This window comes from Mustela nigripes, chromosome 9 (genome assembly GCF_022355385.1).
Source record: "Mustela nigripes isolate SB6536 chromosome 9, MUSNIG.SB6536, whole genome shotgun sequence".
NCBI classification, from domain to species: domain Eukaryota; kingdom Metazoa; phylum Chordata; class Mammalia; order Carnivora; family Mustelidae; genus Mustela; species Mustela nigripes.
In genome coordinates this window covers 64,913,048-64,926,967 of record NC_081565.1, presented here as the reverse complement: position 1 = coordinate 64,926,967, position 13,920 = coordinate 64,913,048, and the positions used below count along the sequence as shown (strand labels likewise).

At 46.3% G+C, this 13,920-nt stretch overlaps 1 protein-coding gene across 1 annotated transcript in view; it reads right to left on the bottom strand.

Annotated features, from left to right (window-relative positions):
* The window catches only part of FBP1 (fructose-bisphosphatase 1), a 25,534-nt gene continuing 11,614 nt past the window's right edge, over positions 1-13,920 (bottom strand). The window contains exons 3-7 of the mRNA XM_059411731.1: positions 11,830-11,922; positions 6,379-6,519; positions 3,063-3,200; positions 1,944-2,063; positions 1-325 (exon numbers count right to left, since the gene is read on the bottom strand). Of these exons, the coding sequence (XP_059267714.1) occupies positions 134-325; positions 1,944-2,063; positions 3,063-3,200; positions 6,379-6,519; positions 11,830-11,922 (684 nt within the window). The 3' untranslated portion in view covers positions 1-133. The remainder of the gene's footprint in view (positions 326-1,943; positions 2,064-3,062; positions 3,201-6,378; positions 6,520-11,829; positions 11,923-13,920) is intronic.

Genomic DNA, 13,920 nt, shown 5'->3' with positions numbered 1-13,920 from the left:
TTTGATAGTGAAAATATCCATGCTTTTTATTTCTGCTGTCTAGGGCTGTGGATGCAGTCAGAAAGGGGCAGCACTGTGTAAGACGAAAGGTCCAAGATAAATGGCAATTTTTTGTGCTGGCAAGGTCAGGTCTTCATTTGGCAGCATGCTTCTTATAGATCTCCAGGAACTCCTTCACGTCTTCAGGCGACCCCAAGATGACTGGCACCCTCTGGTGGATGTCAGTGGGAACAATGTCCAGTATAGCTTCCTTCCCAGTGGTAGCCAATCCTCCCGCCTTCTCCATGACGTAGGCCATTGGGTTACCTTCGTATAGCAGTCTCAACTGGGGGGGAAAAAAAAAGCCAAGAGCAACACACTCACACCAGCAATCACTACACAGAAAAGGGATGCATTCTGTAGCCAACTTGTACAGAGCTGGTCGGAGGAGTTTCCAAGGTAACCGATACACTCTCTTTCTGTCTTAGAGGTTCTAACAGTCCTCACCCTCACTCTGAAGGCTGCCTCTTAAAACCTAATGCTTAATTTAACCAGTTGGTTGAATTAAGCCATTTATCAAGCCATAGCCAACAATAGATTGTCTTATGCAAACGTGAGACAGACCACCTGGACTCAGGACTGAATGACATTTTGGCAGAACTAACGGTTCCCTTCTCTTTATAGCATGGAAACTGGACCTAATGAGTGACTGTGTGTTTTGGATGGAGCTTTGCCTATTCTAAAAGCATTAAACGTCCATGGTAGTGTCTGGCTGCAGACATCTGGAAAACAGATTGGCTCCTCCAAACAGTGTAATATTGTTTGCAACCCTGTACACATTCCTTTTACAATTCTCTGAAGGCTTCAGGGTTGGGATTTAGTATGTTATCCATCTTGGCATTTACTTTAAATATTAACTTTTTTATTGTCTGCATTTTCATGCAGTCTGCCTACTGAGGAGACAGCTTCTCACAGGTGTTTCCTGGCCGTATTTGCATACAGGTGTCATGGCCAGATTTGCAAAATAGGGGGGGGGGGGGGGAGGAACCTCAGTAGGTGCATTAAACAATTTTTTGAGGCATTAAGTTAAGTGCTACAGAGTAGGCTAATTACACAGGTTGAGAGGCCTGAGGTCGCAATGGCAAGAACAGTGGTTTAAGTAAATAAGGCGGCCTTCAATGACCTTCCAACGGCTACATACAGACACCTGAAGGTATCTGGAATATACACATTTTTATCTGTATCTTGAAGGGATTATTGTTCCTATTCCTTCTCTCACGTGTTAAAAAAAATTAAATAAAAGACAATCTACTAAAGAAAGCAAAGGGACAGTATTTGGGAAGGAAAGACACTATAATGGAGAAGACTAAGTGGGCTGTCCCTTAGCCAGCGTACAAAAGCAGAGCCCCCATCCCCAGCCTCCGTCCCAGCCCCTACGGCTTCAGGACACCGTGGGCATTTCTCAGCTCAGTGCTGGTTAACAGCTCACCTGAAAGCTCTAGGTTTCCCCAGAGATTCTTTCCTTCCCTAGGTATCGTTTCCAAGCAGCCCATGTCAGCTCATTAGTTATTTCTATTTAATGCCTTTTGAAAGCTATCACAGGAAACCTCTATTTAGATACATACTTTATTTTCTGCCTTGGTAATGAAGCTGAACGGTTTCATTTCACACTGTGAATGGCATTCCTTTTGCCCAAGCCCCCCAGTGGAAGCATCCATCCTTACCATAACACTGTTATGTAGCTTTAGCGATGGAAGCGATCTCCCCCGACCATCTCCCACTGATTATCACCTGCCTTTAAGACAAACTTCAGTCTAGAAATGATGCCCCAGACATCCTCAGTATCGTACTACCGAGTTTAACAGCAATGTAACAGCTCATCTCTCTCTCTTTCCAAGTCAAATCCCCTATGCTGCAAAATGGAACCCACTGCTTCTCAACCACTGTTCAGGGTATCTGATTACCTTTCCATTGGGGCTCTTCTTGTTCGCGGGGTACAGAAAGATCCCTCCATAGACCAGGGTGCGGTGGACATCAGCCACCATGGAGCCCACGTACCTGGCACCGTAAGGGGCTGTGTTGTCCTGCAAGGGGAAGACCAGTAGTAATTAGGGGTGTGGAAGAAAGTGTTGTGTGTGTCCTCTCTGCTCATCCAGTTCAACGATCATTTAATGAGCACCTACAGGTACGTGTTTGGACCTGTGCCAGGAAATGTGATGAAATTCCTGAGCCCCACATGCAGACACAGCCAGCCTCTTACACATTTAACAAGGTCAAATTAACCTGCAGAAGCCTCCAGGAGGTGGCTGATTCTGACTACCGGGTGAGGACAGACATTACAAACCCTGCCGGCTGAGGACTCTGCCAAGCTAAGGAGCTGGGCCAGGGGGTGGAACCCTCTGAGCAAAGCCTGCAACCCACAGGCACCCGCTGTCTACCTGGGACCTGGGGCCTGGGGAGGAAGCCGGTGTACTGCAGGCCAAGGTAGGAGAGAAGCAAGCAGGAGAGCATGCCTCCGGCCAGCCCAGAGCCCCCGAATGTCATCCTAACAAGGGCTGGGCTTCCTCCTCATCACACAGTGGTTTTCAATGGCCTTGAGTAGTAGAACAATGAATCAGATGTTCCTACATAGAACCGGCTCTGTGAACAGCAATTTCCTCTCTTGTAACCTCTTCAGAAAGTACCAAGATGGACATGCTCAATCTTGAGACAGCTGCTAGAAATCCACTGGCCACGCCGGGGAAGGAACCTTAGTTCAAGAACTATGTTCTGTACCATCCAAAATCAGGGACCACAGAAATGGAAATGTTTTACTGCCATGAGCTCATTCATCTGCTGACCTTGTTATTCTGATTTTCTTCTGCCAGGAGAAAGTAGTAGAAGCTGAAACAGACCCTCTTGACTTTTGACATCCAAGAGCAGGAGTTCCAGTCCCCAGGACAAGGTGGGAACCTCACCATGGGGTCAGTGCACAGCGGACTCCAAGCTCTGGACATTCCTGCCACCTGCAGCCTCCAGGGTAAATCATGAACCAAGAGATTCCTACGTAACTTACCAGGGCCTTCCGCACAGCCCTCACTTACCGAGGGAAACTTCTTCCTCTGGACATACTCTGTGACAGCAGGATCGAATTCCCTGGCATAACCCTCATTGATGCTGTAGATGTTCCCTTTTTTCTTGATTTTCACATCTTTGTCCACCAAAATAAACTCTCCAATGGCCTGAAAGAAGGGAGGAGACAGAAGTGCTGAGCCAGGCCTGTGTGGGGGCGGGGCAGGCGCCCCCGAGGCTGCTTCTCCCGGCCCTGGGACACACTGTCCCTGGCCTGCCACTCCGTAACTGTGATCAGGCCCAGGGAAGAGGCAGAGGGCAAGAAAGGAAAACAGGAGGAGAGAGGCTGCGCTGATGTTGTCAAGTGATCGAAACCTTTTGACTTGCCTTTCAAACGTGAAAGGAGAAGTAGGGAGGGCAGAAATACATGAACAGCAGCAAAACCTGAGGAAGGAATAAGCCTTGTGCCCACTCATGTGGAATTTAAGCAGCAAATGAGCAAAGGAAAAAAAGGGGACAAACCAAGAAACTCTCTTAATTACGGAGAACTGCTGGTGAGGATGGGGGAGGGGGGAGGATGGGGGAGCGAAGGGCAAGGGACGGGGATTAGAGAGTGCACTCATCATGGTGAGAAAATAACAATGAAATAATAGAAAATAAACAGCTGTGCCCTCAAGGCGGGGAAGGGGGAGAAAAATGTGTGTGCAAAGCAACAAACAATTTTGCAAAAACAAAACAAAACGAACCAACTGCGGTGGGCACGGAGTCACACCAGCATTTCCCTTCTATGTGCTACCACAGGAAAGAATCCCGAGTGCGGACTCACAGCCTCTATTAACTCCATCCAGGTGCTCTTGCTCGGGATCTGCAAAACATCTCTCGGAACTCAGTCCTGCCACCAAGTTCCGGTGCCGAGCTGATGCCTTCAGGGCTGAGAGTCTTTAGAGGAGACTGGAATCTGGGGAGAGGGTTGGGAGAGAGCAACTCCTGTTGCTCTGGACTGAGGACGGTTTGGGGTTCCCATGTGCCCTTGAAGCTCGGCCCCAGTAGGGAGGGGGCTCCACCCTGCAAGCAAGAGTGAGAAGGAAGGAGGTGCCACACACCTCTCCTGAGCCATTTACCCCCATCGCAGGGAGTGCTTCCTGCAGGTTGGGACTATGATGGAGAAGGGGAGGGAGGGGGGCAGACAGGAGCACGACAGGGAGGGTAGGAAGCGGATGGAGAAGGAGGAGAGAAAGGACACTCGAATTAACAGCAGTCCTTGAAAGGCTTCACAGGAGTAATTTATTATTTTGGTTTGTTTTTTTTTTTTTTTTTGTATTTCCAACAATTCTGACTGCAGTTCTGTAGAAACGCTTTTTTTATAATCAGAAAACTAGGTATCTTTACAAAGTAGTGTCGAGAGCCAAACCATCGCACAATGGGCGCTGCAGGGGTCCCAGAACTGTGCTCCCCCCAGACGGCCCACCCTGGCACCCAGCCAGAGCATCCAAGATGTGAAGGAGCTGAGTCTCCTGCCCACGCAGACAAGAGCCTGAAAGCCTTCTGAGAGTTCAAGCCCGCTGGAGATGCACACAGAGCTGCAGGTTTCTTTGCAGCAGAAACCGCCAGCCAAAATTGAAAGAAAGCGCTGAGGGGGTCCAAGGTTCACCCCACAGACAGGGGCCAGGGGTGGGCTAATAAGCAGTGGCCCCAGCAGGGGACTATTAGAGCAGACCTTGCTGTTCTTCCAAAACACTGTGAAGCCATTACGTCTCGGGACCGCTACAGCCCATTATGTACACAGAAACGAATGGACTCCCAGAGACACCAGTCTACGACCTGGAAAAGGTATCATTTCTTCTACACGGCTATAGACTCGAAGGGAATAGAGAAGTCACCAGAAGAATGCCTAGGGAAGTAGTAAATCTTCCGCAAACCAGTACATGTGCAGACTTCAGTGATTCCAGAAAGTGTACACTGGGCTCAGGGTGAACTTTGCTCTGGTGCTACACCACTGTGTTCCCCTGAGGTCGCCCCATTTGGAGGCTTAATCTAGTGTTGTTCCCCTACCCTTGTTTATTTATCAAACGCTGGTACTTCCAAGGAGCCAAAGTCCAGTTGTGCAAGAGTGCAGGGGGCCAAGGCAGCCTACGTCCTCATCGTTACGACCTGCCACATACGCAAAGCCTAGAGCTACCTGTCTCCTGCCAACTCCTGCTGTCGTCTGTCTCCTGCCAGCTGTGCGTACCCTGTGTTCAGTGTGTCCACAAAAAGCACGAAATAAGGTCTCATTACTGTCCTAGGAGGAAATGTCTAAAACTAAAATTGTTTATAAACCCAGTTCTTTTCCCTTTGGAGATTGAATCAAGTTCATGATGAACATGCCGACGTACTGAATTCTACGTTCAGTGGGAGGTTGACTTGGGCCAAACAGTCAAAGTGTTTCTGCACTTCATTGGCTCCACTGAAACCGTCATCTACCTGAGTAACTCCAATTAACAGACACAGAAGAAACTACCCACAAACTCCAGCTGTTAATGAAGATTGTTCATGGCACCCTGGGCTTCTCTCCACTAAGTAGCTTTTCTCTATCATGGGGAATGAGGATTTACCCTCATTTCCTTTACTTTCTCTTCCTTGAGTTTTTCAAAGCCTCATCAAGCGTTCCCAAGGCATTCATGGAATACACACATGACAGCCACAGGATCTGGTAGCTCTGTCTGAACGAACAATGCAATCCACTCCCTCATCTGGGGCACCCATTCACCTCTGCAGAACAAGCTAGTCCTGGACTCAGTGGGTGGCATAGACACCATCTACAGGCCTCATCTGGTCCATAAATGCGTTTTAGCTGGCTAGCACTTATGTTTTACAAATCCAGAAATACTTTTTTTAATCCAGTGTTTCTCAAGCCATTGGAGCCCTTGGCTAGACTGGGCGCCCTATTACCCAATAGTTAACAACTGCTAGACCTCTCCGGGTTACCCCTGTCCCCACCATTGCATTGGGCCTTCCTTACCCCCAACCCCCACACCTCACTGATTTACATGGCCTGCTTGGACTCAATGGGCATTTCGGTCATTTTAATAATGTCTGTTTTAAAGAATTAATCATGGAACAAAGACTCCCTCTTGTGCTATGGAGTATTATTCTTCCACATTATTGTATTATTTCTCACCTCAGTCATCTTCTCATGACATACACATGGTTCCTCCATCTCCTTCAGCCCCTTGCCTACTCCATCTCTGGCCTTCTGTGGGTCTCATTTCCCACCTCTATGTACCCCCCCCACACCCTTCCACACAAGTTAACAGACCCTTGCAAACAGTCACCAGCCGAACACCCAAACTCCCACAGGTCTCTCACCGGGTCCAGCATGAAGCAGTTGACGCCATTCACCATGGCCAGGACCAACATGGTGGCACTGCCGTACAGGGCATAGCCAGCAGCTACCAGGTTCCTGCCGGGCTGCAAAGCATCCTTCTCAGAAGGCTCATCAGTTGAACTCTGGGACAAAAAAGAACACAAAATGTTTTTTTGTTCTGTGTTCCATTTCTTTTTTCCAGTTCAGAGATTATCAAGGTGCCCTCTCCTAATGCTACAGGCCATCTTCCCAGATGGGGCCTTCCTCCACACATCAGTAATATCCTGATTGTATTTACCACAGCAGCCACATCCCGCTCCCTGCCCCCGTCCTCCCCCGCCCCCCGCCCCCCGCCCCTACCACAGATTTCCTGCATCTGGATCCTTCTTTCCAATCAGGGTCCTCCTCCAATTTTACTAATTTGATAATTCCTTCATTTCTCCATTATCACTTCCCAAAATAAAAAAATTTTTAAAAAGCACGCCTTCTTGCCAGCTCCCGCTAATTGAATCTTATTACAGGCATCAATGTCTTCCATCTGCCTACCCCATCTTTATTTAAGCATATTAACGCTGGGGCTAAAGGACTGCTCTCGTCTGGCCAGGAAATCCGTTTTATGAGCTCTCACCAGTGGTGGCACGTGCTACAGTGGGCACTCCCGCATCCAGCCATTCTCAGAAATGCAGGGACTTGGAATTTTCTCTCTGGTGTCAGTACAGGGTAGGGCAGTTGCTTTCCGGTTTTTTGGCAACACCCACCATAAAAAATACATGCACACCACAAATGAGTACCAATACACACACACACACAAACTATACAAACAGAATAAAGCAACGCTTACACATGGAACATAACACGCTCTGTCATCTTTCCTGCTTCAGTAAAAACACAGCCCAGTGGGTCATGTGACCATAGTTTGATACTAAGGAAGGGGACACTTTAAGAGGATGACTCCTAAGCAACGTTTACTTGATTGATTTGTCAAGCCTCAAAACAAGCCCAAATACATCTTTCAGCTCAAATACTCTCTACTTGAACTTAACAGAAATGAAAATGGGCAACTTCTGCCAATTTCATTTATTCCTTTCCCCAACCAGAGATTCCAGTGGCCAAAATTACGTACGGAAATCTGTATCATAATCCTGGGGATGGAGGTCATCCCCAGCAAAAACATTTCTGGTAATTTCTTCTGCAACTTCTGAACACGTATCCTAGGAGTAGAGCCTATGTTTACTGAGCCTGACTTTGTGAGGAGGGGGGTGTTCCTGAGAATCTGCATTTTACTGTACCCCACCCTGACTCTAGCACTAAAGTTTTTAAATAAAGCAGAATCCCAAGGACCTTTCTCTCCTTTCCTCCCTCATCCCCACTCCTGGGTTTAATAAATGGTTTTCACATAAGGTGGCTGGTTGGTTGGTTTAGGTCAAGTTATTTGATTTAGTTTGCATTCACGAACAGGGCACTGCCTCTGAATACAGACTACATGTAGTATCAAAAATGAGTTGTTACCCGAACTCCAAATTTTACCAATGCCCAGCCTGAAAAAAAAAAAAAAAAGAACCAGCTTCATTCAAAGCTGGTGACATACAGGATGACTCAGGCTTCCAACTAACTATCCCCTCCATCCCCAACTAGTTAACCCTGCCAGGGTGCTGAGCAATCAGACCAGCAATATGTAGACCAAGTTGACTAGGAGCCATTAAAGACTGGGAGCACCACTTCTCCACTAAGAAAATCCCCCAGGAGGTCCACCTCACCTAGAACCATCCATGCCTGCCTCTGTCAAAGAGGCCAAGAGTTAACAGGCTCTCCTGAAATGTTGTCATGTAGTCATCTTATCCTCTGACTTTTAAAAGAAATGGTACCATAGTCTAGGATCCACACACTCAAGAGAAAAACAATGCCATGGAATCATGGATGAGGCAGCAAATTCTTTCCTAGCCTGGTCTTACTAATCCATGAACTCCTTCCTTCAAACCCCAGCAGGGAAGGCCTTTGCTCTCAAGGATGCATCACATGCTCACGCAGAGGCTCATGGGATGACCAAGTCACATAAAGCCCTTGGCCAAAATTAGAAAGCTCCCAGATCCCGCCTTTCGCTGCCTTTTCCGGGCCACAACCCACTGGGGATTATTGGTTTGTCTTACTCCCCGCCACCTCCTCAAATGTCTACAGGTAGGCACCATGGATTCTGGAGACCTGAGGTGGTGGCAGTGAAGAGTATCTGGCAATGTGGGGACAGGCTGTCATTGTCACCAGATGGGTCTTTCCCCAGAGTAGTCAACCCTCCTTGGAAGGGCTCATTGAGCATTCTAGGTGTCCCCCATAACTCAGCCAATACTGTTCACCAATCATCATGCTATGCAATTAGCCTACAAAAAGATACATACAACGGGATAGGGCCCCTGCATTTATAATCAGCAGTGAAGATGGGTTGGTTTTTGCCTGGCCAGCATCCACTCTCTTCCCCACATATCAGCACATTCATCTCCTGAGATAATGCCTCCCTTGCCCTCAGCTCTCAGGTATGACCCTCTGGCCAACATTGCATGTCTCAGGCCATAGTGATTGGCTATGGCATGGCCACGTGACCTAAGCTAAGCCAATCCAATCAGCTCCACTGAGATGACACTCCTATTGGAATTGTGGGGAGAGAGGCTTGCATCTTCCACTGAACTCACTGAGAGCTGGGTGTGAGCCTGGACCTGCTCCACCTCAAGGGAGGAACGTAGTGAACAGGAAGGGTCTCCTGATGGTGTGGTCTGAGTCCCTGAATGCAGTAGCACCTGAAACACATCTATCCACTGAGCTTCCTAGTTACAAAAACCAGTAATTTTCAGGGCAGTATTTCTCATTTTCAGTTCTTCCCCTTTCCAGATAAGGAAATAAGAGGCAGAGGTACTTTGCCCAAGGTCCCATAGAACTGTGTCAGGGTCAAGAAACAACATTCCATATGGTTATTAATTAATAACTCTTTCAGTTAAAGGACTTGGATTCTGAAACTGCTGAAGCACTTTTGGCCTAAACTAAACTGTGTCTACTTGTGGGGACTGGATATATTTAAAGGATGCTGTAAATCAGAGTATGTCCAGTATAGGCTGACCACACTAGGGAGAGATCTGGAATCTCATACTGACATATGTTTATCTTAAAAAAGATTTTTTTTAAAGGGAGGGAGGACAGGGCAGGAAAGCCAATTCCAAACACTTAAAAAAAGAACAAACACACACAAGACCTTATTTTCAGATGCTCTGAAAGGCCAATGTGCATTAGGGAGATATGGTTGATTCAAGATGTGAACGAACACTCTATGATGTTCACTCAACCTCAGGAGAATTCTCCCCGCTTCTTGGTGTCTCCACAGCAGAACTACCTGGGACACTGGACCATGTGCCTTTTGAGACACCTTTGGAACCTGTTTCCAGGCATCACGAGGGCAAGGCCTGATCACTGCGCCACATTCAGTTACCAATACTGTTGCCCACAGAGATGACCTCTAGCCTAGAACCAGTGCCGCAGAAAGCGTGGAATGTGTCCTCTGAAGCATCAGACCGAACAATCGTTTATACCCCGTAAGCCCTCAAAATGGTTTCAAACAACCAGTAACGTTTAAAAACTGCGATGGCAAAAATGTGGGGGTCATACTCTAAGTCTTTCAGAGAGCCACTTTAGGTTTCTTAAGATAGCACGAAGGCTTGAGTTCTAGCATTTGTTAACTCGAGCTTCTATTGCAACCTGGTTTGATTTTCTTTTTTTAGCTGCCAGCTAGTTTTCTGGTCCAGATCCAGGCCTTTATTGAGGGGGCTGAGGGGTAGAGACGGGGGCCAGCCAACATCAGCAGCCCCGTAGTTTTGGTTAAGTCATTAACAAGGAAGGAGGCTTCCCTCACAGAAGCATTTTGCTAGAAACCTCTCCTGCACTACTATGGATCTGATACTTCGTAAGGAAAATTACCTCCCTCCATGTCTGTTAACACGAATGGTATGTTTCATGGTCTGACCTGGAAAATAAGTGGAGTTGTTCCCTTTGCCTTTTTGTTTCGAGCCCTAGAACCTTCTATGACTCCAACTGTCTTGATGTGGATCTGCCTCTCGGCCAAGACAAAAAAGCAAAATGCACTCTAGCGAGGGAAGAGCAGCATCCCGTGGTGGACCATGGGTCTGGAAGGAGATTCCGTGCCACACTGGACAACAGATCACTCTGGAAAAGGAAGGTAGAACTGCGATCTCAAGCTGTGGCCTCCGTCTGAAGAAGACGGCTGGAGGAAACGCACAGGCCCGCTGAACGAAGCGGCCTCATACACGGAGATGAGGAAACGGGGTCCGGCTCAACCTCATCTGGGAGGTTTTATTTCTAAAATACACAAGGGCTGAAGCCGGGATGTCGGACTTTAGATTTGAATGTTTACGATGGGCCCATGGGCATTCATTCTGTTTCTCACTTGTCTGTGTACCTGAGTTGTTCCGAACACATGCACACGCACGTGGGTGCACAAGGAAAGGGCAGGCAGGAGGCGAGGCGCTCACACACGAGAAATACCCGGAGCCGGAGTCCCGTCCCCATACTGCACCACCGCGCAGCAAGCTCTCCACAAAGGGACAGACAGTAAAACCTTCAAGGCTTTGCCACCACCATTCCATCACAGCTACTTTACCTGGCACAGCACAGCTCAAAATCAGCCAAGGGCAGTATGTAAACGAATGAGCTGATCATACACCAATAAAACTTTATTTGTGGACAGTGAAAATTAAGTTTTATATGAATGTCATGCGTCATAAAACATTCGTCTTTAGACTTTTTTTCAGCCATTTCAAAATAAAAGGGGGTATTTTCTGCTCCCAGGCCATACAAACCAGGCAAGAAGCTGGATTTGGCCCCAAGGAGTCTTGGTTTCCAGACCCGATTCAGAGGATTTAAAGGACAATTTTGACAATCTCTTGTTAATAGTCGTAATTCGCAGTTTATACAGTATGATCACTATAACGGATCTATACTTTACTCTCTTAAGAAAAAGCAACAGAGTTAAAAAGGTGAAATATCGGGCGCCTGGGTGGCTCAGTGGGTTAAAGCCTCTGCTTTCGGCTCAGGTCATGATCCCAGAAGTCTTGGGATTCATCCCTGCATCAGGCTCTCTCTGCTCAGCAGGGAGCCTGCTTCCCCGTCTCTCTCTGCCTGACCTTGACCTCTCTGCCTACTTGTGATCTGTCAAATAAATAAATAAAATCTTAAAAACAAAGAAAGGTGAAATACCTCTCTTCCCACCCATGTTTTACTTTATTTTCTTTTAAACCACTTAACGGATCATCAAGCAAGCTGAGAAAGTCAGAACCTAAGATACAAACCTATGTCAAGCCTCAGAGTTTCATGACATACATTCTGCCTACTCCACCAAGAGTGAATGTCAGCCTTAACTTTTTATCTCAAACCAGGGCTTGATTATTACTACATTTCACCTTTTTGTAGATGCCAAAAATTGTTCCGATGGACGCAAGGCAGTCGATATTGGAAGATCCATCAAGGGGATCAAAACAGACCACATATTTACCCTGAGCAAAGAAAAAGGAAACACAACTTTACAAGGTAGAACTTTTCAAATTGTAACAAAACAATGTATATACAAAGATGATAAAACAAGGGAATCTAGGAGAAAGTCCAAGAAATAGTCTGATTTATACTCTGTAACGGAAGGTATGAGGTGGCATACAGAACATGAACAGTTTATCTATCCCAAAGGATCACTAGGCAGAGAAACATAACAGAATAGCAGATACAAATGAAGATGATGAAATACAGAAAAGTCAGAATTTCCTACACTGTTGATATAGATGAATCATGATTTTGGTTTGAGTTTCCTGACAGCCAAAGGAAAAAAAGAAACAAGCCTGGTCACTAATTTCTCTTTATTCATAAGAGAAAGAAAGAAAAAAAAATACTTTGGCTGAAGCAAAGGTGATATTAAGGCTATTTAAAAGAACTTCTCTCATGCACGTCTTACAGATGCCATGAGGTTGCAGCAGTGCAGAGTTCCCAACAATAGCCCTACTGCAATTCCTAAATGGATCCCTGTGTCTTGGTGGGACTACCAAAATTTCATTCTTTGAACCAGATTTTCACATGCTGGAGCTGGTTCCTATAGTGCCCAAGAACTAATGTGCACATCTCTTCCCAAAATTCTGCCTTCAGGGGCACCTGGCTGGCTCAGTGGGTTAAAGCCTCTGCCTTTGGCTCAGGTCATGATCCCAGAGTCCCACATCCGGCTCTCTGCTCAGCAGGGAGCCTGTTTCCCTTCCTCTCTCTCTGCCTGCCTCTCTGCCTACTTGTGATCTCTGTCAAAAAAAAAACAAAAACAAAAACAAAACAAAACAAAAAACTCTGCCTTCAGTGTGATGTCATGTTGGCAGCTTGAAATACTATGGTGCTCATTCACATGGTTAGTTGAAACTGTCAGTGCAAGTTTTTTTTTTTTTTTTTTTTTTTTGAGAGCACATGCACAGATTTGGATGGAAGGAGAGGCAAAGGGAGAGGGAGAGAATCTTAAGCAGGTTCCACACTCAGCACACAGTGAGATCAATCTCAAAATCTGGAGATCAGGACATAAGGGGTCCCCCCCTTTTAACTGAGCCACACAGGCACCCCAGAGGATTTTATTGTTTTGGTTTGTTTTTGGTTTTGGGTTTTTTGTTTTTTGTTTTTGGAGAATTAACCAGTACACCACTGGGGATTTTCCATCTTCCAGATTAGCCACTTTAAGATGTGGTTTTTAGATCTTCTGCATCAAATTAAGAGGTTTCCCTGATTCCCTGACCTATAGCTGTTAACAAATCACCCTCCCCATACAGAGCAAACTGTCATCTGGAAAACAGAAATATGCCTATTATCAAGGCACATTATAGTCGGGAAGTTTCGGGTTAACTGATAGAAGATATTAAAGAAAATTCAATCCACATGCCTAAAACTGCCAACTACCTTGAGAAACCCAGGAGAAAAACATGAACTTTAAATCATGAGGTGGTATTTTAGGAATGATGTAAAACAAGCTCATCAGATGTGGCTCCCTACCCCTCTTACAAAGGTCAAAACTGGGTTATCAGACAACCTCTTTAAATTCATCTTCCAACTGGTTTTTTTGGTTTTTTTTTTTTTTTTCCCTAATGCTACTCCTTCCTGTCCCCATTCATCTCGAACAGGGAAAGATGGTAACCCCATAGAACTGCACATCCCATCTCCAACATTTTTTTTTGTTTGTGATTGTTTTTCTTCAAAAGCTGACTATACTTTCACTTTTTCAACAATTTATTGTCAAGCCCATACAAGCAGCCACATACTGTGCTAGATGCTAGAATGCAGAAAGAATATAATCCGTACTTGTCTTTTTTATTTTATTTTATTTATTTATTTGACAGACAGAGATCACAAGTAGACAGAGAGGCAGGCAGAGAGAGAGAGGGAAACAGGCTCCCTGCTGAGCAGAGAGCCCGATGTGGGACTCGATCCCAGGACCCTGAGATCATGACCTGAGCCGAAGGCAGCGGCTTAACCCACTA